This window comes from Sphaerodactylus townsendi, linkage group LG02 (assembly GCF_021028975.2).
Source record: "Sphaerodactylus townsendi isolate TG3544 linkage group LG02, MPM_Stown_v2.3, whole genome shotgun sequence".
Taxonomy (NCBI): domain Eukaryota; kingdom Metazoa; phylum Chordata; class Lepidosauria; order Squamata; family Sphaerodactylidae; genus Sphaerodactylus; species Sphaerodactylus townsendi.
This window is the reverse complement of record NC_059426.1, coordinates 121331063-121349147: the sequence shown is the minus strand read 5'-3', so window position 1 is coordinate 121349147 and position 18085 is coordinate 121331063. Positions and strand designations below refer to the sequence as shown.

The 18085-nt window shown below is 43.1% G+C and overlaps 1 protein-coding gene across 6 annotated transcripts in view; it reads right to left on the bottom strand.

Annotated features, from left to right (window-relative positions):
* Nucleotides 1-6438: 6438 nt before the first annotated feature.
* SIPA1L1 (signal induced proliferation associated 1 like 1) overlaps nucleotides 6439-18085 on the bottom strand; it is a 184530-nt gene continuing 172883 nt past the window's right edge. For all 6 annotated transcript variants that reach the window (XM_048484057.1, XM_048484063.1, XM_048484062.1 and 3 more), the window contains 5 exons: nucleotides 17450-17672; nucleotides 13132-13278; nucleotides 11821-11935; nucleotides 10757-10838; nucleotides 6439-9418 (listed from right to left, as the gene is read on the bottom strand). In XM_048484057.1, coding sequence (XP_048340014.1) covers nucleotides 9275-9418; nucleotides 10757-10838; nucleotides 11821-11935; nucleotides 13132-13278; nucleotides 17450-17672 — 711 coding nt within the window. In that variant the 3' untranslated portion in view covers nucleotides 6439-9274. The remainder of the gene's footprint in view (nucleotides 9419-10756; nucleotides 10839-11820; nucleotides 11936-13131; nucleotides 13279-17449; nucleotides 17673-18085) is intronic.

The window sequence follows — 18085 nt, the reverse complement described above, 5'->3', positions numbered from 1 at the left end:
TAGTTTTTGAGATTTGATAAAACCGCAGCAACTGCTGCTCTAGGTTTCATTTCCTTGCTGAGGTTTTCCTGGAATGAATAATCTGTTAGAGAGGGATAAACAATTCTTCTGAAGAAAGAACGACATCTTTACTTCAGCACCACCATACAGAAACCAACAACAACAACAAAAAAGTAAACAGAAAAAGGCAGTCAACATCTTGAAGAGGAAAAGCAGTTGAAGAGGCAGTGGAGGTGAGGAGCTAGTTTTGGAGGGAACAGTTCTGAGTAAACAACCCCTTCCCTATACACACTCTACTCAAATTAGGCTTCATTTATTTTTCTAACATAATCTCCCCACAACCAACTACACATGGAATACTTTGGCTCTTTTCATTATAATGAATGTTTACTCCAGCAGTCACCATATGCCTATGAATGCTAAGTTGGTGGTACAAACTTTCTGCTATGTTGTAGATGAAAAATGAATTTAAAAAGAGGGGGGAGAGTATGTGGAGTTCCTTAAGAGGGAGTGCCAGTGCTCATGTCTACTAATTTGACAACTACAGATGAGAAACAGCTTGAGTTTTGAGGCAGGTTTTGAATGCAAAGTACAAAAAGTATCACACATCTCTTGTTTTCCAGTTTGATTTGGTATATCCATTGATCTCTGCCAGCTGTGCCTACTAGGCAGAGCTGACTGTACAAAAGGAAGTGACACAGTATGGTGGGACGGGTGAGCCCTAGTCAGTGGCACCAGCTACAAAGGTGGTAGTACAAATACACTGCCATGCACTATCGATGCTATGCCTGTGCATGCTGTTTTCACTGTTAGTTCTGTCATAAAAACAATGGAAAGGAAAGCATAAGCATTACAGCATATATATATATAGCTCAAGACAGGCATATATGTGAAATAGGAAAAAGATCCTCCAAGCCATGCAAGTTCAGTCACCGCTAAGCAACTTTATATGCTACAAGAGCTGCTTCATCCTTTTGTTTCTTCCTTCCCATAGACAACAGATCCCTCAACACTTTTAGCTACCTGCTTGGAATTTGCTGGTTACACTGTTTTGAACACAATCTTCAAGCAGAAAATTGCCACGTATGTCAGAAGAATGGCTATTACTTTCACAATTCTTTCTCAGTCCAAAGTGAGCTATGGTTAGGCCTCCAGCAAGCCTTAAATCATCTTGCCATTTCAAAAATTGATTGCTTTTTCAACTGGAAGGATCCTATATGTATCCAATTTATATGGAAATATGTGGTTACAGGAACATACCTAACCAGAAGTATAAGATCTCTTTTATGTATCTAAGGGGACTAACTTTTAGCTCTGTACAGGTAACATTTTAGAAACTCTTTTAATTTATGTACATCACCAAGAGAAATAGAAATTCCAGCAAGAAAGAAAGACAGAAAGAAAGAAAGTGCTTATGACATAAAGTTTTGAAGGAATCAGTTCTGGAAACACCTCATGTTTAGTCTAGAATATAGAACAACAGAGGTAGTAGATACCATACATCCTAGGAGTTTTTAAAAATGTGGATTACCCTTTGAAATCTATTATTGGGAAAAGAAAGTAACACTGTATGACCTTGAACCATGCCACAATGTTGGATGTGAAGGGTCACTATTGATAGGATCTTGATGGAGGTGGGGTGAAGTGATGAAGTCAATTATGTTTCAGTGTCAAAGGATGGTGGATAGTTGATCAGATTAGAAGAGTTGAGACACAAGACACACAGGCTTGACCCAATGCATGTATAGGGGTACAAGGATGAAATGATTGGCAAGGATGCAGAAAACTTTGTGACTGGCAAGAAAAATGTTGTACTAACATTGACTGTTTCCCTTGATTCAATGGAACCTTGAAAATATCTTCTGAGGAAGATGAATGTCTGCTGTCTAGTGAAAAGAAGGGAATGTGTCCTCAAACAATGGAGGAGTTGTGGACTGGCAGGGACAACAGAACATATGACAGGTAACAAAGATGACAGATGGTAAGGGTGAGGGAGTTTTGATGTGAGACTCCCAGTCTACAACCAAGCCTACTCTGACCTGAAGAAGATGGTAACTGATGAAGTTGAAGAGATGAATGGCAGGGAACTGACAGATATTGGTGTCAAGGAGATGTGCCACAAAAAGGCATTGGACTGATGAACCAGGAAGTGAAATTGAGGCAATGGTGCTGAGGTTGATGATTGATGTCAAAAAGAGACCTCTGATGGGCAAGCCAGGGAATTTGATTATGGATGTGGCAACTTGGCCTAAGAGGTACTTTTGACCTTTTTTGCCTTTTTCACAGAGGGCCCTGAAACAGCCCTTGGGCCCAGTAAAGTTGCTTCTGAAGACTGCCCAGATGGAACTGTAGGGATTGAAGATGCCAAAAGCATATGCATCCTCTTCAAAGAGAGACTTTTCCCACAGGCCAGCTTTAAGCCTCAACTTTCATTCATGTCTAGCCTTCGGAGTGATCAGGCAGCAAGAAAAGCATGTATCAAAAATATGAGTCTCACCCAGAGCATTCTTTGTGCTCATAATTTGGAGCCTTCTTTTGTGCCACAGTGGGAACGCTGATAGCCTACCAGCCTGTGAGAAGGGAAGAGAAAAAATCCTGAGGTAAAAATGAAAGTCCTTATCAAAGCAGGACCTCTGTCCATGGGGAATGAAGAGAGAACTGAGGGAGGAGCGCTTTCCTGCCTCCTTTCACATGACTATTTAGGTGGGAAATCAGCCTGCTCTTGGCTTCTGAAGGGGAGAGGGAGAGCACTCCAAGGGCTTGAAAACTTCTAGAAGCGTTCTGGTCAGATCTCCACAGTCAGCCTGTGCCTATGCAGTCCTCATGTGGAACTGCACTTAAGATATGATGATTCACCCCTGGAAAATGCAGAACTTTGGAATTCGTGCACTCTAACTAGGAACATCCATAGAGAAAATATAACTATTTGGTCTTACCAGAAAAAATGAGAACCTGATCCTTTCAGCCATTGACCTTCCCAGGGGGGTAGTGAGGGGGAGCTGCGTCCATGGCATGTGTGTGCCCTGCACCTCCACCCACCCCAGAATGCCCCACCACACCCACGAACTGGCGCACACCTGGGGCAAGATGCCCCCCCAGCAGCTATGCCCCTGGTCTTTCCCCCCCTCTCTCTCCCCCTGTCAAATACAGACTCATTCAGACTGAAAGTAGAGTTCTATTGCATAAACCATGTCTGCTCTCCAACATACATTTGGGCTACATTTGTTGAAAAGCAAAAGTAGTGCAAGATTTTTGAGTGGTGGGCTAAAAATATTCAAAATAAATAGAAAAAAGGGAAGAGGTGTAAAACCTCATCCACTTGTATTCCATTGCCCTTCCATCCTCTCTTTGATGACCCTAAAATCTGAGCCAAAAGGGACAGCTTGGATGAGGCCTTGGCACACTAAAACTAATACAGGAACAAAAGACCAACAAGAGCACATTTACATTATTGCCATTTGCCAACTAATTCCTTTTAAAAGGATTCTGAGACTTATCAGTCTTAATGATGGATTAGACCTTATTATACCCACATGATCCTGAGGGAAGCTGTAAGATTTGTCTGAAGAGTGTCCATTATGGTTTAATTAGATGTAAATCAGCAGTTCAAAAAGCAATTCTGTAGAAATCTGTAACATCTGCAAGGTAATGGCAGCCACTACTCCCTACACGTGCTGAACCTGTTTTCCATTGCTACTCTTCAGAGTAGATAAACTGTTATGAACATGGTTGGCCTATATTATTAATTGGCATTATTTTATTTATAAAATTTCTTAAGGAGCAAACTAGATGGGATACTAAGAGTTCCCTGTTTGGAGGTCCCAAGTCTTGTTCAAAAGTAGCCCTATGTAGAATCTCAACATGGAGTGAGACTGTAGCACTGGAGGTAATCTCCCCTCTGCCCCCCCCCCCCACACCATTTCCCTGAAGTTCAGTGGTCTCACAGAGCTATTGTGGGGCAAATGGGTAGATGCTCTGTATGTGATTTAAGACCTGGAGCATTCGTAAGACACCAGAATTTAGAACAAGTTACGGAGTTGGAGGGACAACATTAAATAACAGTGGCAGTAAGGATCATCAGGCAGTAGGGATCATACATCCCCAACTCATAAGTGTGACAAGTCCACCCCTCTACCCTACAAACTCTATCATCATGGCAAATGCAAGGTTTGATCTCTACTTTGTTCATTAGTGAGGTTCTCCATCTGTCAGGCGTTGGATCCAAAGTTGTTTCCATTTATGGAAGGCACTTCAGTTAGTCTCCCCCCCACCCCATCCACATCATAGCCCACTGAGCTCTCTGCCTGTGACCCTAGAGAGCCACTGCCCAATACTGACACTGATGGACCAATAGTCTAATTCAGTATAAGGCAGATTCATGAGTTCATGTGTGAACTCCTCAAAATGTCATTCCTGTAGGTAAGGGAATCAGTAGGCTGGGAGGAGGAGGGGGGGGGGAGCAGATAAGTTCCATCCTGATGCTGGAATTGCGTTTCTGTTAACAAAAACCAGATTTTGGATCCCACCTGATATGCTTAACAATGACTAAGATTATGTATGTTAAACAATCTGGACACTCAGAAGCAGGTAAAAAATGTAAATAAATAGAAATAGAAGTGGTATATTAATGCTTTTATTTAATTTGATATAGTGTAATTTTTTGATGAACTAGTACACCATGGCAGGAATCTTTAAGAAGTACTATTTTATTCAATGGGCTTTACTTCCAGGAAAGTATTCTTAGGATTGCACCCATGCTGAAGTTAATATTTTTGATGAGATCTGAGTTAGTTACAAGGACACAGGGAAAAAATCTTACAGACTCCCAAAAATCAATGCAACATGTTGTCACATTGATAAAGACAAATTAAAGATTCTGCACAATTTAAGGGGGCAGGGATAGAAAATAAAAATAAAATGTACCCATGCAGCACAGAGATTTGGGATGAAATAATATTGTAGAACCAGAGAAGCTACAACCCCCCACCTATGTATACACAAAGGGTTCAAGAAATTATCATGTGAGGAAATAATGAAATTGGGAACCTCTGAGACATAAGATGATGCCATAGAAAGATATCACAGAAGCTTATAAAGCTGGGAGCTGAGTGACTAATGAGAAATCCTGAGGACACCAAATATAAATTCATAGTCAAGGGGATTTTGAAGCAAGGATTCGCTCACTTTCAGTTCACATTTATCCACTATACCAACTCTCCAGGAACAACTTTAGTTTTATTTGCTTTATTTGGCAAGACTAGGGAATGGGAAAGAGAAAAGCATTTTTTTCAAAAAAAATCAGACAAATTAGGTAAGGAATGAAAAAAGGATTAAACTCCCAGCTGTGGAAAGAAATCCTTTTCCATTTAGGTGGGAGGCTTGTAATTTATATCAGCTGCTTACTTTAACGACTACCATAGCAACCTGTTAAAGTGGTTAACAGGAGTTATACCTTGAGAAGATAGAGCAGATGATGGATTGGTTTCTTGGAGTACTGTAAAACTGATGAGGCAAGGAATCTGCTTTAATTATTGGGAACACCATCTGCTCAACATGTCTCTGAGATGTTGGCCCAGATCCAGTGGTAGGTAATGAAGTGTGCAGCAAAACTTGGAAGAATGCACACATCATGAAATATATCACTGCAGAGATAGTGGCACGGGAACAAAAGATCCAAGGGGCACAGCAGTTAGATTTACCCTTGGAGGACATGCAGGGACTCGCATGCGCTGCAAAACCAGCTCCACGGAATCTGTAACAATTGTGTGTCATACTTATTTGGATTATTCAGTTTTATTTAAATGAAGGATAAATTACCCAACAAAAATGGCTTTTTCACAACTGTTCAGATTAGTAGGAATGCAAAACGATGTTTCTGTGGTCATAAGAGCTTCTGCTTGTAGACTGTGACATGCATGGCTCCTCACCTCCCTCAGCAACATGAAACCAGACCTCTCCTTTGCTGTTCCTGTGGGAGAAGAGACTTCCAAGAACAGGTATTCAGAGGGCATCTGAGCATGCTACAGGAGGGGCTAAGTCAGAAAAGTCACACTCCCTACGCAGAGGATGTCATGCTTATGGAAATACTGTGCTGGATCCAACCCAAATATTTTATCCCAGAGTAACTTTTTCATCAAGTTTTAACACATTGTTTTCTGGATTGAGTGGGTAGATAGAAGAGTTTGCTGTGGCAGAAGAACCAAGTGCATCTATGATTCAAGGGTGTTCTGGGGTTCTTGAAAAGAAAAAAATGTGCTGAGAAGCAAAATTCGTACATATTCCTTCACCGAACCACACCTAAAACACAATTAGGGTCTTTTTTTTTTTTTTTAAAGCAACCATTGTGTTGTGCCACAAGGAAAATGTGTGATTCTGACGCAGGTGATGTTATGAACAAGCATGTAGGCAAAGCTAAAAAAATAAATAAACAGAATATTGTTTTAGAAGAGCCTTTAAAATGAATTTTATTGTCAATTTTTTATACAAGTAGCCTTTTAGTGGCTTGATACAAGAACTCTGTTGCAAAACTCTAATAAATAGTCTGCCCCAAGTCCCAATGTTTTAAAATAAAATTAAAAAAAGAGAAAAAGTCAGGATGCTCAGAGATGTTAGCAATACTTCTCATTTACAAATTACATCAGGCATTATATAGATCTCCTTCATACAAGTTATTAAAAAAAATACCTACGACATTCTAACTTTTTGCAGAAGCACTCCAGAAATACTTTCAAACCAATCTCTTTTCCATGGCAAAATATCATCAGAAGCACATTCCAAGGGGATCATCACCACAAATGAAGCTTTGGGTCAAAGCAAACCATCTGGGTTCGTACAGTTATTAAAGTTATGAAAATGCATATCAAAAAAGGCTAGGAAGACTCGATGGCAGTGGTTAAGAACATTTCCAGCAATGAAAAGTGGCTGGAGCCCAGGGAGAAAGGGGATAGACCATTCATGAAATGGATAGACATGGGCTGTTACTTTCGAAAGAGGCAATGGGGAGGAGAGAATATCATGGATTCAATTCAGTTGGGTTGCATGCAGAGAAGGTCATTAAGTAAGTTCACCACATGCCACTTGAAACAATGCGTAGGCAGGTGCGGCACACACAAGTCTTTTCCTGACCAGCATCAAGAGCTTATCCTTGTGACATATTATGGCAAGTTAGTCTGTCAGCACACGAACCTGTCATATCAGCTAGTTTGCTGGGAAACCTACACTTGGGAGATTTAGGAATCAGAATATTGGTTTTGTCCTTAATTCCAGTTTGAAAAAAAAAAGATAACTTTGATTGTTTTAATAAATTATCAAATTATTTTTCTTTGTAGTGCTCCCTCACCCCATTAAAAGGATTTACTCAAACCAAAGGCCTGCCAAATAACGTTTTAATTATTAATTTGATTTGTTCACTTTTTTAATGTATGGGCAAGAATTCTGTTAAAGCTACAATGCTGCACAAAGTTATGGATATGCAAGTTCCATCAAACTCAAGAACATCTAGACATGGATATCACTATGTGCAGGATTGAATGTTCTGTAGCTGCAGCATATGTCCATGACTGCTAAAAGTGTTTTGGATCCAGAATCCTGTATTGCAACAGCTGTTGTTATAGGCTGTTTCCGCATGGGCGGAAAACAGTGACCTAGGGATGGTTAAAACACCATCCCTGGGGCGCTGTTCACACAGCAGCACCATGCTGGGCCCGCCCAAGCGGCGTGAAGGTGCCACTTTTTCCAAAAGCAGCGTCTTTGGGCCAGCACGGTGCGAACAGAACAGATGTGAGGGTGCCGCTTTCGGCCCCTCTGGTGTGTACAAGGGACTTACCTTGCTGTCCCGTTCAGCTCCAGGCCGCTGCAAAGACATGCCCACACTGCCCTCTGACCCCTGGGGGTCGGAGGACAGCGTGGGTGTGTCTGTGCAGCTGCCCGGAGCTGAACAGGACGGCAAGGTAAATCCCTTGCACACACCCTGGGCGGCTCCGTGTGGAGCCATCTCTGTGGGCAGCGTCGGCATCGGGGCTGCCCGCACAGGACCGTGCGAGCAATCCTGATGCCCCACCAGCTTCATTTAAGCCAGTGGGAGGCCACTGCCGCTGGCTGTGCAGATACAGCCTCACTGTGTTTTCCCAGGCAAGGTATGGGGATTCTGCATAAGAGCATGTGCCATGTTGCCTGCAATGTAGCATGATCCACTTTGTTCTCTTTCTGAGGCCCCCTATAAGCCATTTGGGATTAGGGAGGATGGAACAAGGCTGACTGAGGTGTTTGTAAGGTAGGGGTTTTGGTAGGGACAGAGCTAATATCTTACTCCCTTCATGAGGGCACCAGAGCACCTGCACAGTGATGCATAACTGATGGTGGACTGAGATGTTAGCATTTACAGGATCTCAAATACACTTTGGCACCAGCTAAATGTAGATGAAACAAATCCATCAGCAGGAAGAGGCGGGGGCAATTCCTATAGCAGGAGCAGGTATTCTCTTCTATCATGCATCCTGAGAAAGGGTGCCAATTTAGCATTCCAAAGTGGTGAAAGGTAAGCTCTTGCTTCCCTAGGAAAATGAAGCAGGCAACCACTACTAACTAATGCTAAAAAAAAAGGAAAAAAACCAGAACTGGATAACTTGCCATAGCCAGGGCTAAAGCCTCTGCAGGCTGTACTGTACACAAGTGCGTGTACCCACACACACACTACAGGCAATGGCTCTATTCAACAGGTGTGGAAATACCACTAAAGATGATGAAAGAGACATCCAAAACATAGTTCACATCCTCTTACCTGCGCTTTACTTCAGAAACCATAGAAAGGAAGCAGCAAAAAATAACCATATTCCTAAGTTTTCTAGGAGTCGTAATATTTGTCAAAGCAGCAAGGATAAAGCAGATTACTCTGAAACTGATACAAAGGAGTGAACAGAAATAAATAGAGGCAAGTGGACAGTTATTCTGGTCCATTCTCCAAATCACTTTTGTACAGAACAGGAAAAGAGAATGTGCAAAAAATAAAGACATTCACATTTTAGCAGTTAAACTTTTATATTCTTTAAAATTACTTTTTTTGCTTTTATTCCTACAAAAGGCAGACAATGATTGTTAATCTGCAATAGTTCTGAGAGATTTGCAGAGATGCCAAAAAAAAAAGGGTACTAGAATATGAAAGATGTGAAAGTGCTCTGACTGGGCTCTCACAGGTGTTATTAAAGCTGAGTCGCACTAGAGAAAGAGAGAGAGAGAGAGAGACGTGTATATTTCTGCCAGTGTTTGTGTGCTAATCTTAGCTCATATCAATTGTGTTGAAAACCCATTCAGTGAATTTCTTCAGTTTCTCAGAGGCATTCTGGGACTCTTCCTGTAACCGCAAATTGTCTTCCCGCAAATGCTGCACTTCAACCTGCAGATTTGCCTTGTCTTCTTTTTCCTGAGGAATGAGGAAAGACACAAGATCTCATATTGGGACTTGATATCACATTCCCTGTAGCTATCACTTAACTGGATCCCCCCACTTCTCTCCGTCTAATTCACTGGAAATACCATGACACTGTCACTGCAGTCCGAGGACTCTGCCTAGAAGAAGAGTTTGGATTTATACCCCATTTTTCTCAACCAAGCAGCTTACAAACTCCTTCCTTTCCTGCCCCCACAACAGACATCTTGTGACAGACAGGATGGTATAGTGGTTAAGAGTGGTGGCCTCTATTCTGGAGAACCAAGTTTTATTCCCCCCTTCTCCACATAAGCAATGAACTTAAATCTGGTGAATGGGTTTTGTTTTCCCGCTCATAGACATGAAGCCTGCAGGGTGACCTTGGGCTAGACACAATTCTCTCAGAACTCTTTCAGCTTTGTCTACCTTACAGGGTGTCTATTCTGGGGAGGGAAAGGAGTTGTAAGCTGCTGTGAGACTCCTTGCAGTAGAGAAAGGCAGGGTATAAATCCAACTCTTATAGGTAGGTGGGGCTGAGAGAGTTCTGAGAGAATTGTGATTAGCACCAGGTCACCCAGCAGGCTTCATGTGGAGAGCGGGGAAATAAACCCAGTTCACCAGATTAGAGTCCGGCATTTGTGGGGAGGAGGGGGGAATCAAACTTGGTTCTCTGGATTAGATTCCAATCTCTAGATTAGATTCCAATCTCTTGAAATCTCTGCTCTTAATCACTATACCATTCTGGTTCTAGCCAGCTAAAGTTCTAGGAAAGAAGTGATAGGCGCTTCCTAGTCCAGCACTGTATTAAAATATGCTACATACTCTCCATCAATCCCTGGTTGTGCTAAAATCTAGAAGCTAGCTTGCCAAGCAATGAACTGAGAAGACTAAAGCTGAGCTAGCAGTGCATGGCAAACTTAAAGCAAGATCTCTTCTGCATCAGCCATCGGTATAACAGCACGCTCTCCTAGCTTAGAAAGTACATCTCCTGGTTTCATCTCACATTACAGAGATTTAACTGAATCCTGGCTTAAACTCCAGGTATGGAAGAGCTCATGTGGAATTGTATAGTATAGTTCGACCTTGTCAGATCTTGGAAGCTACGCTGAGTTGGTACATGGAAGGCAGACCTCCAAGGAAGACTCTGCAGAGGAAGGCAATGGCAAAACACCTCTGCTTTAGCACTTGCCTTGAAAATCCCACCAAGGGTCGCTATAAGTCAGCTGCAACTTGAGGGCACTTTATACTTTACACAGAGTGCTCATAGCATGGTTGATAATTAAGCACTTAAAATGGAAATTGTCTAAAAGTTCCTTTAAGATATATTTTTACCTTCTTTAAATCGTCTTGCAGCATTCTCAGCATTCCTTCCAGCTGGTTAACTTTAGAAGCAAGAGAAGGAGGAGACTCTTTACTGTGGGAAGGAGGAGACAGAACACTGAGTTGCAGTGTTAAACTTAGAGTCATAACCATTGATACAAACTAACTGCAAGGCTTGAAGACATAAGAGCAGTTCTACTGGCAAAAATCACTCTTATTGAGCATACTGTTTATGCTAGTAACATGTCACTGTGAACCTACACAGGGCGTGAAGGCAGACCCCCTTAAATGGGCAAAACATAAGTAAAACAATTTCCCCACCTCCCTAAACAGCAGATATCCCTGGTATTTTCTTACGCTTCTGAGGAAAGTGATAAGTTCCACAACTTAAACCATGGTTTCTCCATACATTTGGGACCTTAACTAAGCTTCAGTCAACAAGTGAGGGTTAGTGCTAAGCATTCTGTTTGAACTGGGTCTCAATGGGCTGCGCCTGAGAAGATTTTGGAATTGGAATGTGTATGCACCTGGCTTTTGGAGACGGGCTAAAAATGAGCCAGGTTGGTGGAGTGGTTAAGGTGCTACAATGAGACCGGGGAAATCCAGGTTAAACTCCTTCCTAAGGCACAAAGCTAATCAGGAGATCTCAGTTCAATTATTCTCCCTCAGCTTATCCGAAAGCATAGCATTATTGTGAGGATAAAGTGGAGGATGAGAGAATGAGCTACTCTATCCTAAATGTGGTTATTTCAAAAATATAGTAAAATAATTCCTGGGGTTTATAGCAACATGTTCCTTGTTAGAAAATTACGATAACATTCTTTTGGAATATGTGCTTCTTTTTCCCATTACCAAAACAGTTACTTGAAACACTGAATACATGGATAGTGTACCAAACTCATCCCCTGAAATAAACCTGCAGAAATATGCAGCCATTATTGTTTCCTTTGGCTGAATTTACATTAGTCAGTTTTCCATTAGTAGCTGTGAATGGATCCTAAATGTCTATAGTTGATATATTCGGTTACGCAACAATGAATTCCCCAGTCTGCCCTGCTGTTCAGCGGACGACTCACCCTTTGTAAGGCATCATCTGCACAGGGAGCTGGTCTTCAGCTTGATCACTGTTGGAAGCAACACTGACTGGTCTGTGGTTTTCCTCACCAGTGGAAAAAAATGAAGCTCGTTGGACTGGAGAAAGAGGGAAAGATGGACACACAAACACACAATAATTTCTCTCTTGAAGGAGAAGAGGGTTTTTCTCTCACACAAGAAATCACAAGAATAACACCCAAAATCATCTTCTTGTAACTAAGCCAACCACGGGAACCCTGGTTGGACAGAGTAGCTGAGATGGGGCTGAAGATGGCATAAGCTGTTCCTAGTTTGTTATCTGGGAGTTGGGGGTGGGGACAAGGGCATACAGGCTGCAAGAAGGGATTGAACATTAAAAGTTCCTAAAGATGAGTTAAAATGGAATGTCCAACAACCTAACATTTGCTCTGCTAACTTATATAGGACTAACCAGTTACTGTACTACTATGCAAATATCACTGCTTTTCACAGAACAAGAAGAAGCAGATTTCTGCAAAGCACAACTGGCAGAACAATAGAAAGGTTCTTGGAGCCCAGTTTGTCCTGTGTGTAGTAGTAGCAGTGATTAATGTGCAGCTGCTTTTTTTGCTGTCTTACTTTCTGGGCCATGTTTGCGTAAGCTGATCTTCCAGCAAGGCCAGATGGTTTGTGGAATCCAATTAACATAATATACATGTTCAATAACCTTTTCCTTCAAGAAGGGGTGGGGGAAGAAAATAGATTAAGAAAGTCAGGATGCACTCTGATCACACCTTACATAAGAATATGTGTGCGGGGGAGAAGACTGCATATCAACTCCTGCAGCACGCAGACTGAAATCTCACCCATGTGAGAATGTGATACAAAACTTACCTTTTATTTTCCTTTCACCAAAGAACATAAATCATGGCCAGGTTGACACTAGCCGGTGCATATTAATTAATGTTTTGTTTGGATTCTTCCCCCGCCAACCCCTTCCCCAAAAAACCCTACCCCTAAATTCTATGCAACTTGAAACTTTACTTCCAGGTTTAAAAATATTAGGCTTTTCTGCACCCAGGTTATTTGCTTCTTAACTGTATTGGTTTTTCTTCTGCCTTATACACAGTCTCAATTAATAGTGAGGCATATAAAAACACAAAGTAAACAAAATTGCACTAAAGGCATAAGTGATTTTGGGTTGCTAAGATTGCTAACACAAATGAAGAAGAATTTGGTTTTCAGAGCAGATAATCTATGAAGTGATAGAAAGAACAAATTAAAAATTCTTCATTGGGGACAAGTTTTGGAAGTAATAAACTGTAGATACCTACCCTCAAAGGCTTTGGCAGCATCTACCAAGTTTGTCCAATCTAGGTCAGAAGCAGAATCAGGCAGGGGCATGAGACCTGGGTCTGGCATGGGCTGCCTTCTCTGCTCCTGGATATCTGTGAGGGAGCTGTCTGAGGCAGAGAACTCTCCTGAGGCAACGCAGAGCCAGAAAAAAAAAAGAGGAAGGGGGGAGAAAAAAACTGTCATTTAGCTGAGAAAACATTCTAAAGAGAGGTTCTGTGTTCTGACTTTCCACAGCTTCAGGCCTACATGGAGGCTACCAATGCTGACTAGATGGAGCTTTTGCTGGATCTGACAAAACTCTGATATCTGGACACTATATAGAGAGTATAGCAATAATTCCTTACAGCATTCATGTGGCACCCCCAGAAACTTCCAACACTATTCCCAACAGTGTCATTACATATGCAGGTCCCAAACTAGGAGATACCACATTCATTTGAATGATGAACCTTGGAATCTAAACTTTACTGAAAGGCAAAGTTTCAATTTTAGGCGAGAAAAAGCACAGGGAGGCAACATCCCCCCCCCCCCCGCTCATTATATATATATATATATTTATTTATTTATTTTATTTATTTATTTATACTTTGGGCTTCTAGACCGCCCCATCCCCGAGGGGCTCTGGGCGGTGTACAGCAGATAATAAATACAATTTTAAAACATCATAAATAGGCTAAAACTTATAAAAGCAGCGAAAACTAGCTAAACATTAGCATTTAAATGTAAAATAAATATAGGCATAGGTGTAGGTGGCGCCCGGTGCCTAATATTAAATTCTTCCACCCCCAGGGAGAACGGTAGGTCTAGATAGATGTTATAGGCCCAGATGTAGAGGCCGGCGGAAGGGCCAGCGAAAGGGGCCAGCGGAAGGGGGCACCATCAGCGGCTGGACTCTCCAAAGGCCCGGCGGAACAGCTCCGTCTTGCAGGCCCTGCGGAACTCACCAAGGTCCCGCAGGGCCCGAACAGCTGGTGGGAGAGCGTTCCACCAGGCCGGGGCCAGGGCTGTAAAGGCCCTGGCCCGTGTGGAGGCCAGCCGCATCATCGAGGGGCCGGGGACCACCAGTAGATTGGCCTCTACCGAACGAAGAGGCCGTGTGGGAACATATGGGGTGATGCGGTCTCGAAGATACGAGGGTCCCAGGCCGCGTAAGGCCTTAAAGGTCAACACCAACACCTTGAAAACGATCCGGAACTCTACTGGGAGCCAATGTAGTTGGCGCAGCACAGGCTGAATATGGTCCCAACTGGCGCTGCCTGTGAGCAGGCGCGACGCCGCATGTTGGACCAGTTTCAATCTCCGGATCGAGAGCAAGGGAAGGCCAGCGTAGAGCGAATTACAATAGTCTAGCCTGGAGGTGCCCGTTGCGTGGATCACAGTGGCTAGGTCCGCTTGGGAGAGGAAGGGGGCCAGCCGCCGGGCCTGGCGAAGGTGGAAAAAGGCAACCCGGGTTATATGGGCCACCTGGGTCTCCATAGAAAGAGACGAATCCAGGTGGACCCCCAGGTTACGCACAGAGGGGGTCGGCGCCAATGTGACCCCCTCCCACACCGGTGGCTGAAAAGTCCCGCCCTCCCCCTCGCGGCCAAGCCAAAGGATCTCCGTCTTCGATGGATTCAGCTTTAGCCTGCTCTGTCGCAACCAACCAGCAACCGCCTCCAGACAATGCTGTAGAGCTGCAGGGGCGGCTGCTCCCCCCTCCATCGACAGAATGAGCTGGGTGTCATCCGCATACTGATGACAGACCAGCCCAAAACTCCGTACCAGCTGAGCAAGGGGTCGTACATAGATGTTAAATAATAGCGGGGATAATAGTGCCCCCTGGGGTACACCGCAAGAAAGCGGGCACTTCTGGGAGGCTTGATCCCCGCGCCTCACTTGCTGATTCCGGCCCTGGAGAAACGAGACAATCCATTGAAGGACCATGCCCCGTACTCCGGAGGCGGCCAGGCGGTGGGTCAAAAGGTCATGATCGACCATATTAAACGCTGCGGTAAGATCTAACAATACCAGCAGCGCCGATCCGCCTCGGTCAAGCTGTATATGGAGTGTATCTGTGACGGCGACGAGAACAGTCTCCGTCCCATGCCCAGCACGGAAGCCGGACTGGAAGGGGTCAAAAGCCGATGTGTCATCCAGAAAGCCTTGAAGCTGCTCCAGCACCACTCTCTCAATTACCTTCCCCAGAAACGAAAGATTCGAGAAGGGGGCGGTAATTGGCCAGATCCCTCGGATCTAACGATGGTCTTTTAAGAGTGGGTGGACCACTGCCTCCTTCAACCCATCCGGAAAGACTCCTTGCTCAAGGGAGGCATTGATGATACTCAACAGATGGGGTCGTAGCTCCTCCCGGCAAGTTTTACAAGCCAGGAGGGGCACGGATCCAGAGGACAGGTAGTAGGTCTAACAGCAGCTAAGGCCCTGTCAACAGCGGCTTCAGAGAGCAGGGAAAACTGGGCCATGCAAGGGCCTGAAGACGGCAAGGGAGCCTCCAGTTCACTAGTTGTATCCAACGTAGGAGGAAGGTCCTGGCGGAGCGACGCGACCTTATCCGCAAAAAAGCTCATAAATGCCTCACAGCTAATGCTCAATTGGGAATTTGAAGAACCCTCCGATAAGGAGGTTAAAGACCGAATTATACGAAACAATTGTGCCGGGCGAGAGCTAGCGGATGCGAGAGAGGAGGAGAAGAAAGTTCTCTTCGCTTCCTTCGTCGCCATCTCATAGGCTTTCATAAACGTCCTATAAGATGTTCGCGCAGCTTCGTCACGAGATGTGCTCCATATTGGCTCTAGGCGTCTGAGCGCCCGTTTCATACGGCGTAACTCCTCTGTGTACCATGGAGCACGCCGAGAGCGGGGGCATAGAGGCCGCCGGGGGGCAACGAACTCGATGGCATCAGAGAGCCGGGAATTCCAGTCCTCTACCTGCTCATCGAGTGTGCCGGCGGGTTCAGGGTCCCGCAGAGCATTCAGGAAACCAAGGCAGCCTGAAACAGAACATATAGAATTGTCTAATCTCAAGAGGACAAAAGTGCTTCACATCATCTGTATAGGTCTTCATATTTATTTTTATTTACAGATTTAGTTACAAATGTATGTGGCAAAGGACATAAAAAGTGAACACCAAATCATCAAGTGATGAATCATTAGGAAGAGATGTCCTGTCAGGAAATGCCTTTGAAAGGGCCACAACTAGATATTTTCAGTTATGAGAGCAGCTAGAAACAAAGATAGGGATAAGTGATATCTAAGGCAGCATTAAAACCTCTAGCCCATACTGGTCTTTAGTTAAAAAAATAACAACAAAAAAACCTTTCCAGGCAAAGTTGTACGCTAGATCTTGCAACATACATCCCAGCGAACTATTTAGCCAAATAGCTCCCATACACATTTATCTTAAGACAAGAAGCATAAGCACCAAACAGTTCATAACCTGATTTATTATCTAATGGTCCACTCTAATGAAATAAGGCTACTTCATAAATATTTCAGAATTTTGAAATAAAAGGCAATTTCCCCCAATCAGTTGTTCTGATAAATCAAGGCTCTGCAATCTCTGCTTTTTAAAACTACACTGAAGGACACTGTCAAACCAAAGTTAAGCAGTCACAAATGCCACTAATTTAAGCAGTCACAAATGCCACTAATTTAAAGGGGATAAATTTAATACCTTAATACCTTAATGAAAGAAATGGGACTAAAAATCATAGTGGTTCAATCTGATCATGATTGCCAGCCTCAATAAGATTTTTAAGTATTTCCCAAAATTATCTTACTTGAATTTTAACAAATCATCTGGAAAATGGGACTTATGCAGCTATAGGGCAGCCACTGTGAATCCTGTATATGAATAGTACAGTAAAAAAGGAGCATACTGGTGATCTTTAAGATGTATTTGACTCTAATTTTTCAAGGAGCATCTGAACCTACCATTTAGACATGTGTAGGTCAACCTAATACCTAGAATTACACCCCAAAAGCTAATCAGGAGTTGAACAGATGCTAGAGTCCTGGTGTCAATTGCTCACAGCAACCATCTCTTCTACAAAGCAGTGGTCTATGTCACATGAAAGCTCCTGAAGCAATCAAAAGGCAGCCTGAAACAGAACATATAGAATTGTCTAATCTCAAGAGGACAAAAGGACTAGATAAAGAATAACAGTCTGAATCTGTTTGTCAGTACTCAACAGTGGTAAGGAATAACTTACAATGTGATGGATGAATACTTATCCTAACAAATAAAACAGACAACCAATACATATTTTCCCAGTGCTGATGTCAGAAACACACTCACCATGTAAAGATTTCATTCCCAGTGTGTATGATGGTCTTCTTAAAGGTAATGACTTGGGTAGAGAAGGATATGTGCTAGTGAAAAGGACGTCATTCGGCAGGGCTTGGTCCAGAAGAGAAGCTCGTGAGGGAAAGAAATGTTCCCTCTGACTGCTGTAAATACTCTCATCTGATAGAGTCCTCTGCAAAGCACGCCTGGAGGTAGGAGTGCTAGGGAATGGAGACTAAGAGAGAGAAAGGTATGGAAACTTACACAAACATTCCAGGAATGCATCAAATCTTTTGAATTTAACTACAAAAGCTGACTTTTTTGGGATGCTCTTTGGGGAAAAAAGCCAGTTTCCATGTATGTACACATCAAATGTTTACACATCACTGCGTATACATCACTTAAAAACTATCCCATCCCATATAACATTTATCTCAGACAGCCTATATATTGGACAAACCATTGCCTTGAAATGTGGGTACTGAAATGGACTAGGAGCCTTTCCAGATAAAAGATGTCACTGAATATTGTAAATTTGATGGTTCGATTCACATACCTTTTTTACTTTTTATTCTGTTGTGATATACATACATATATGTATGTGTGTATGAGCGATGTACAGTGTTCTCAAATTGTGTATACATGATG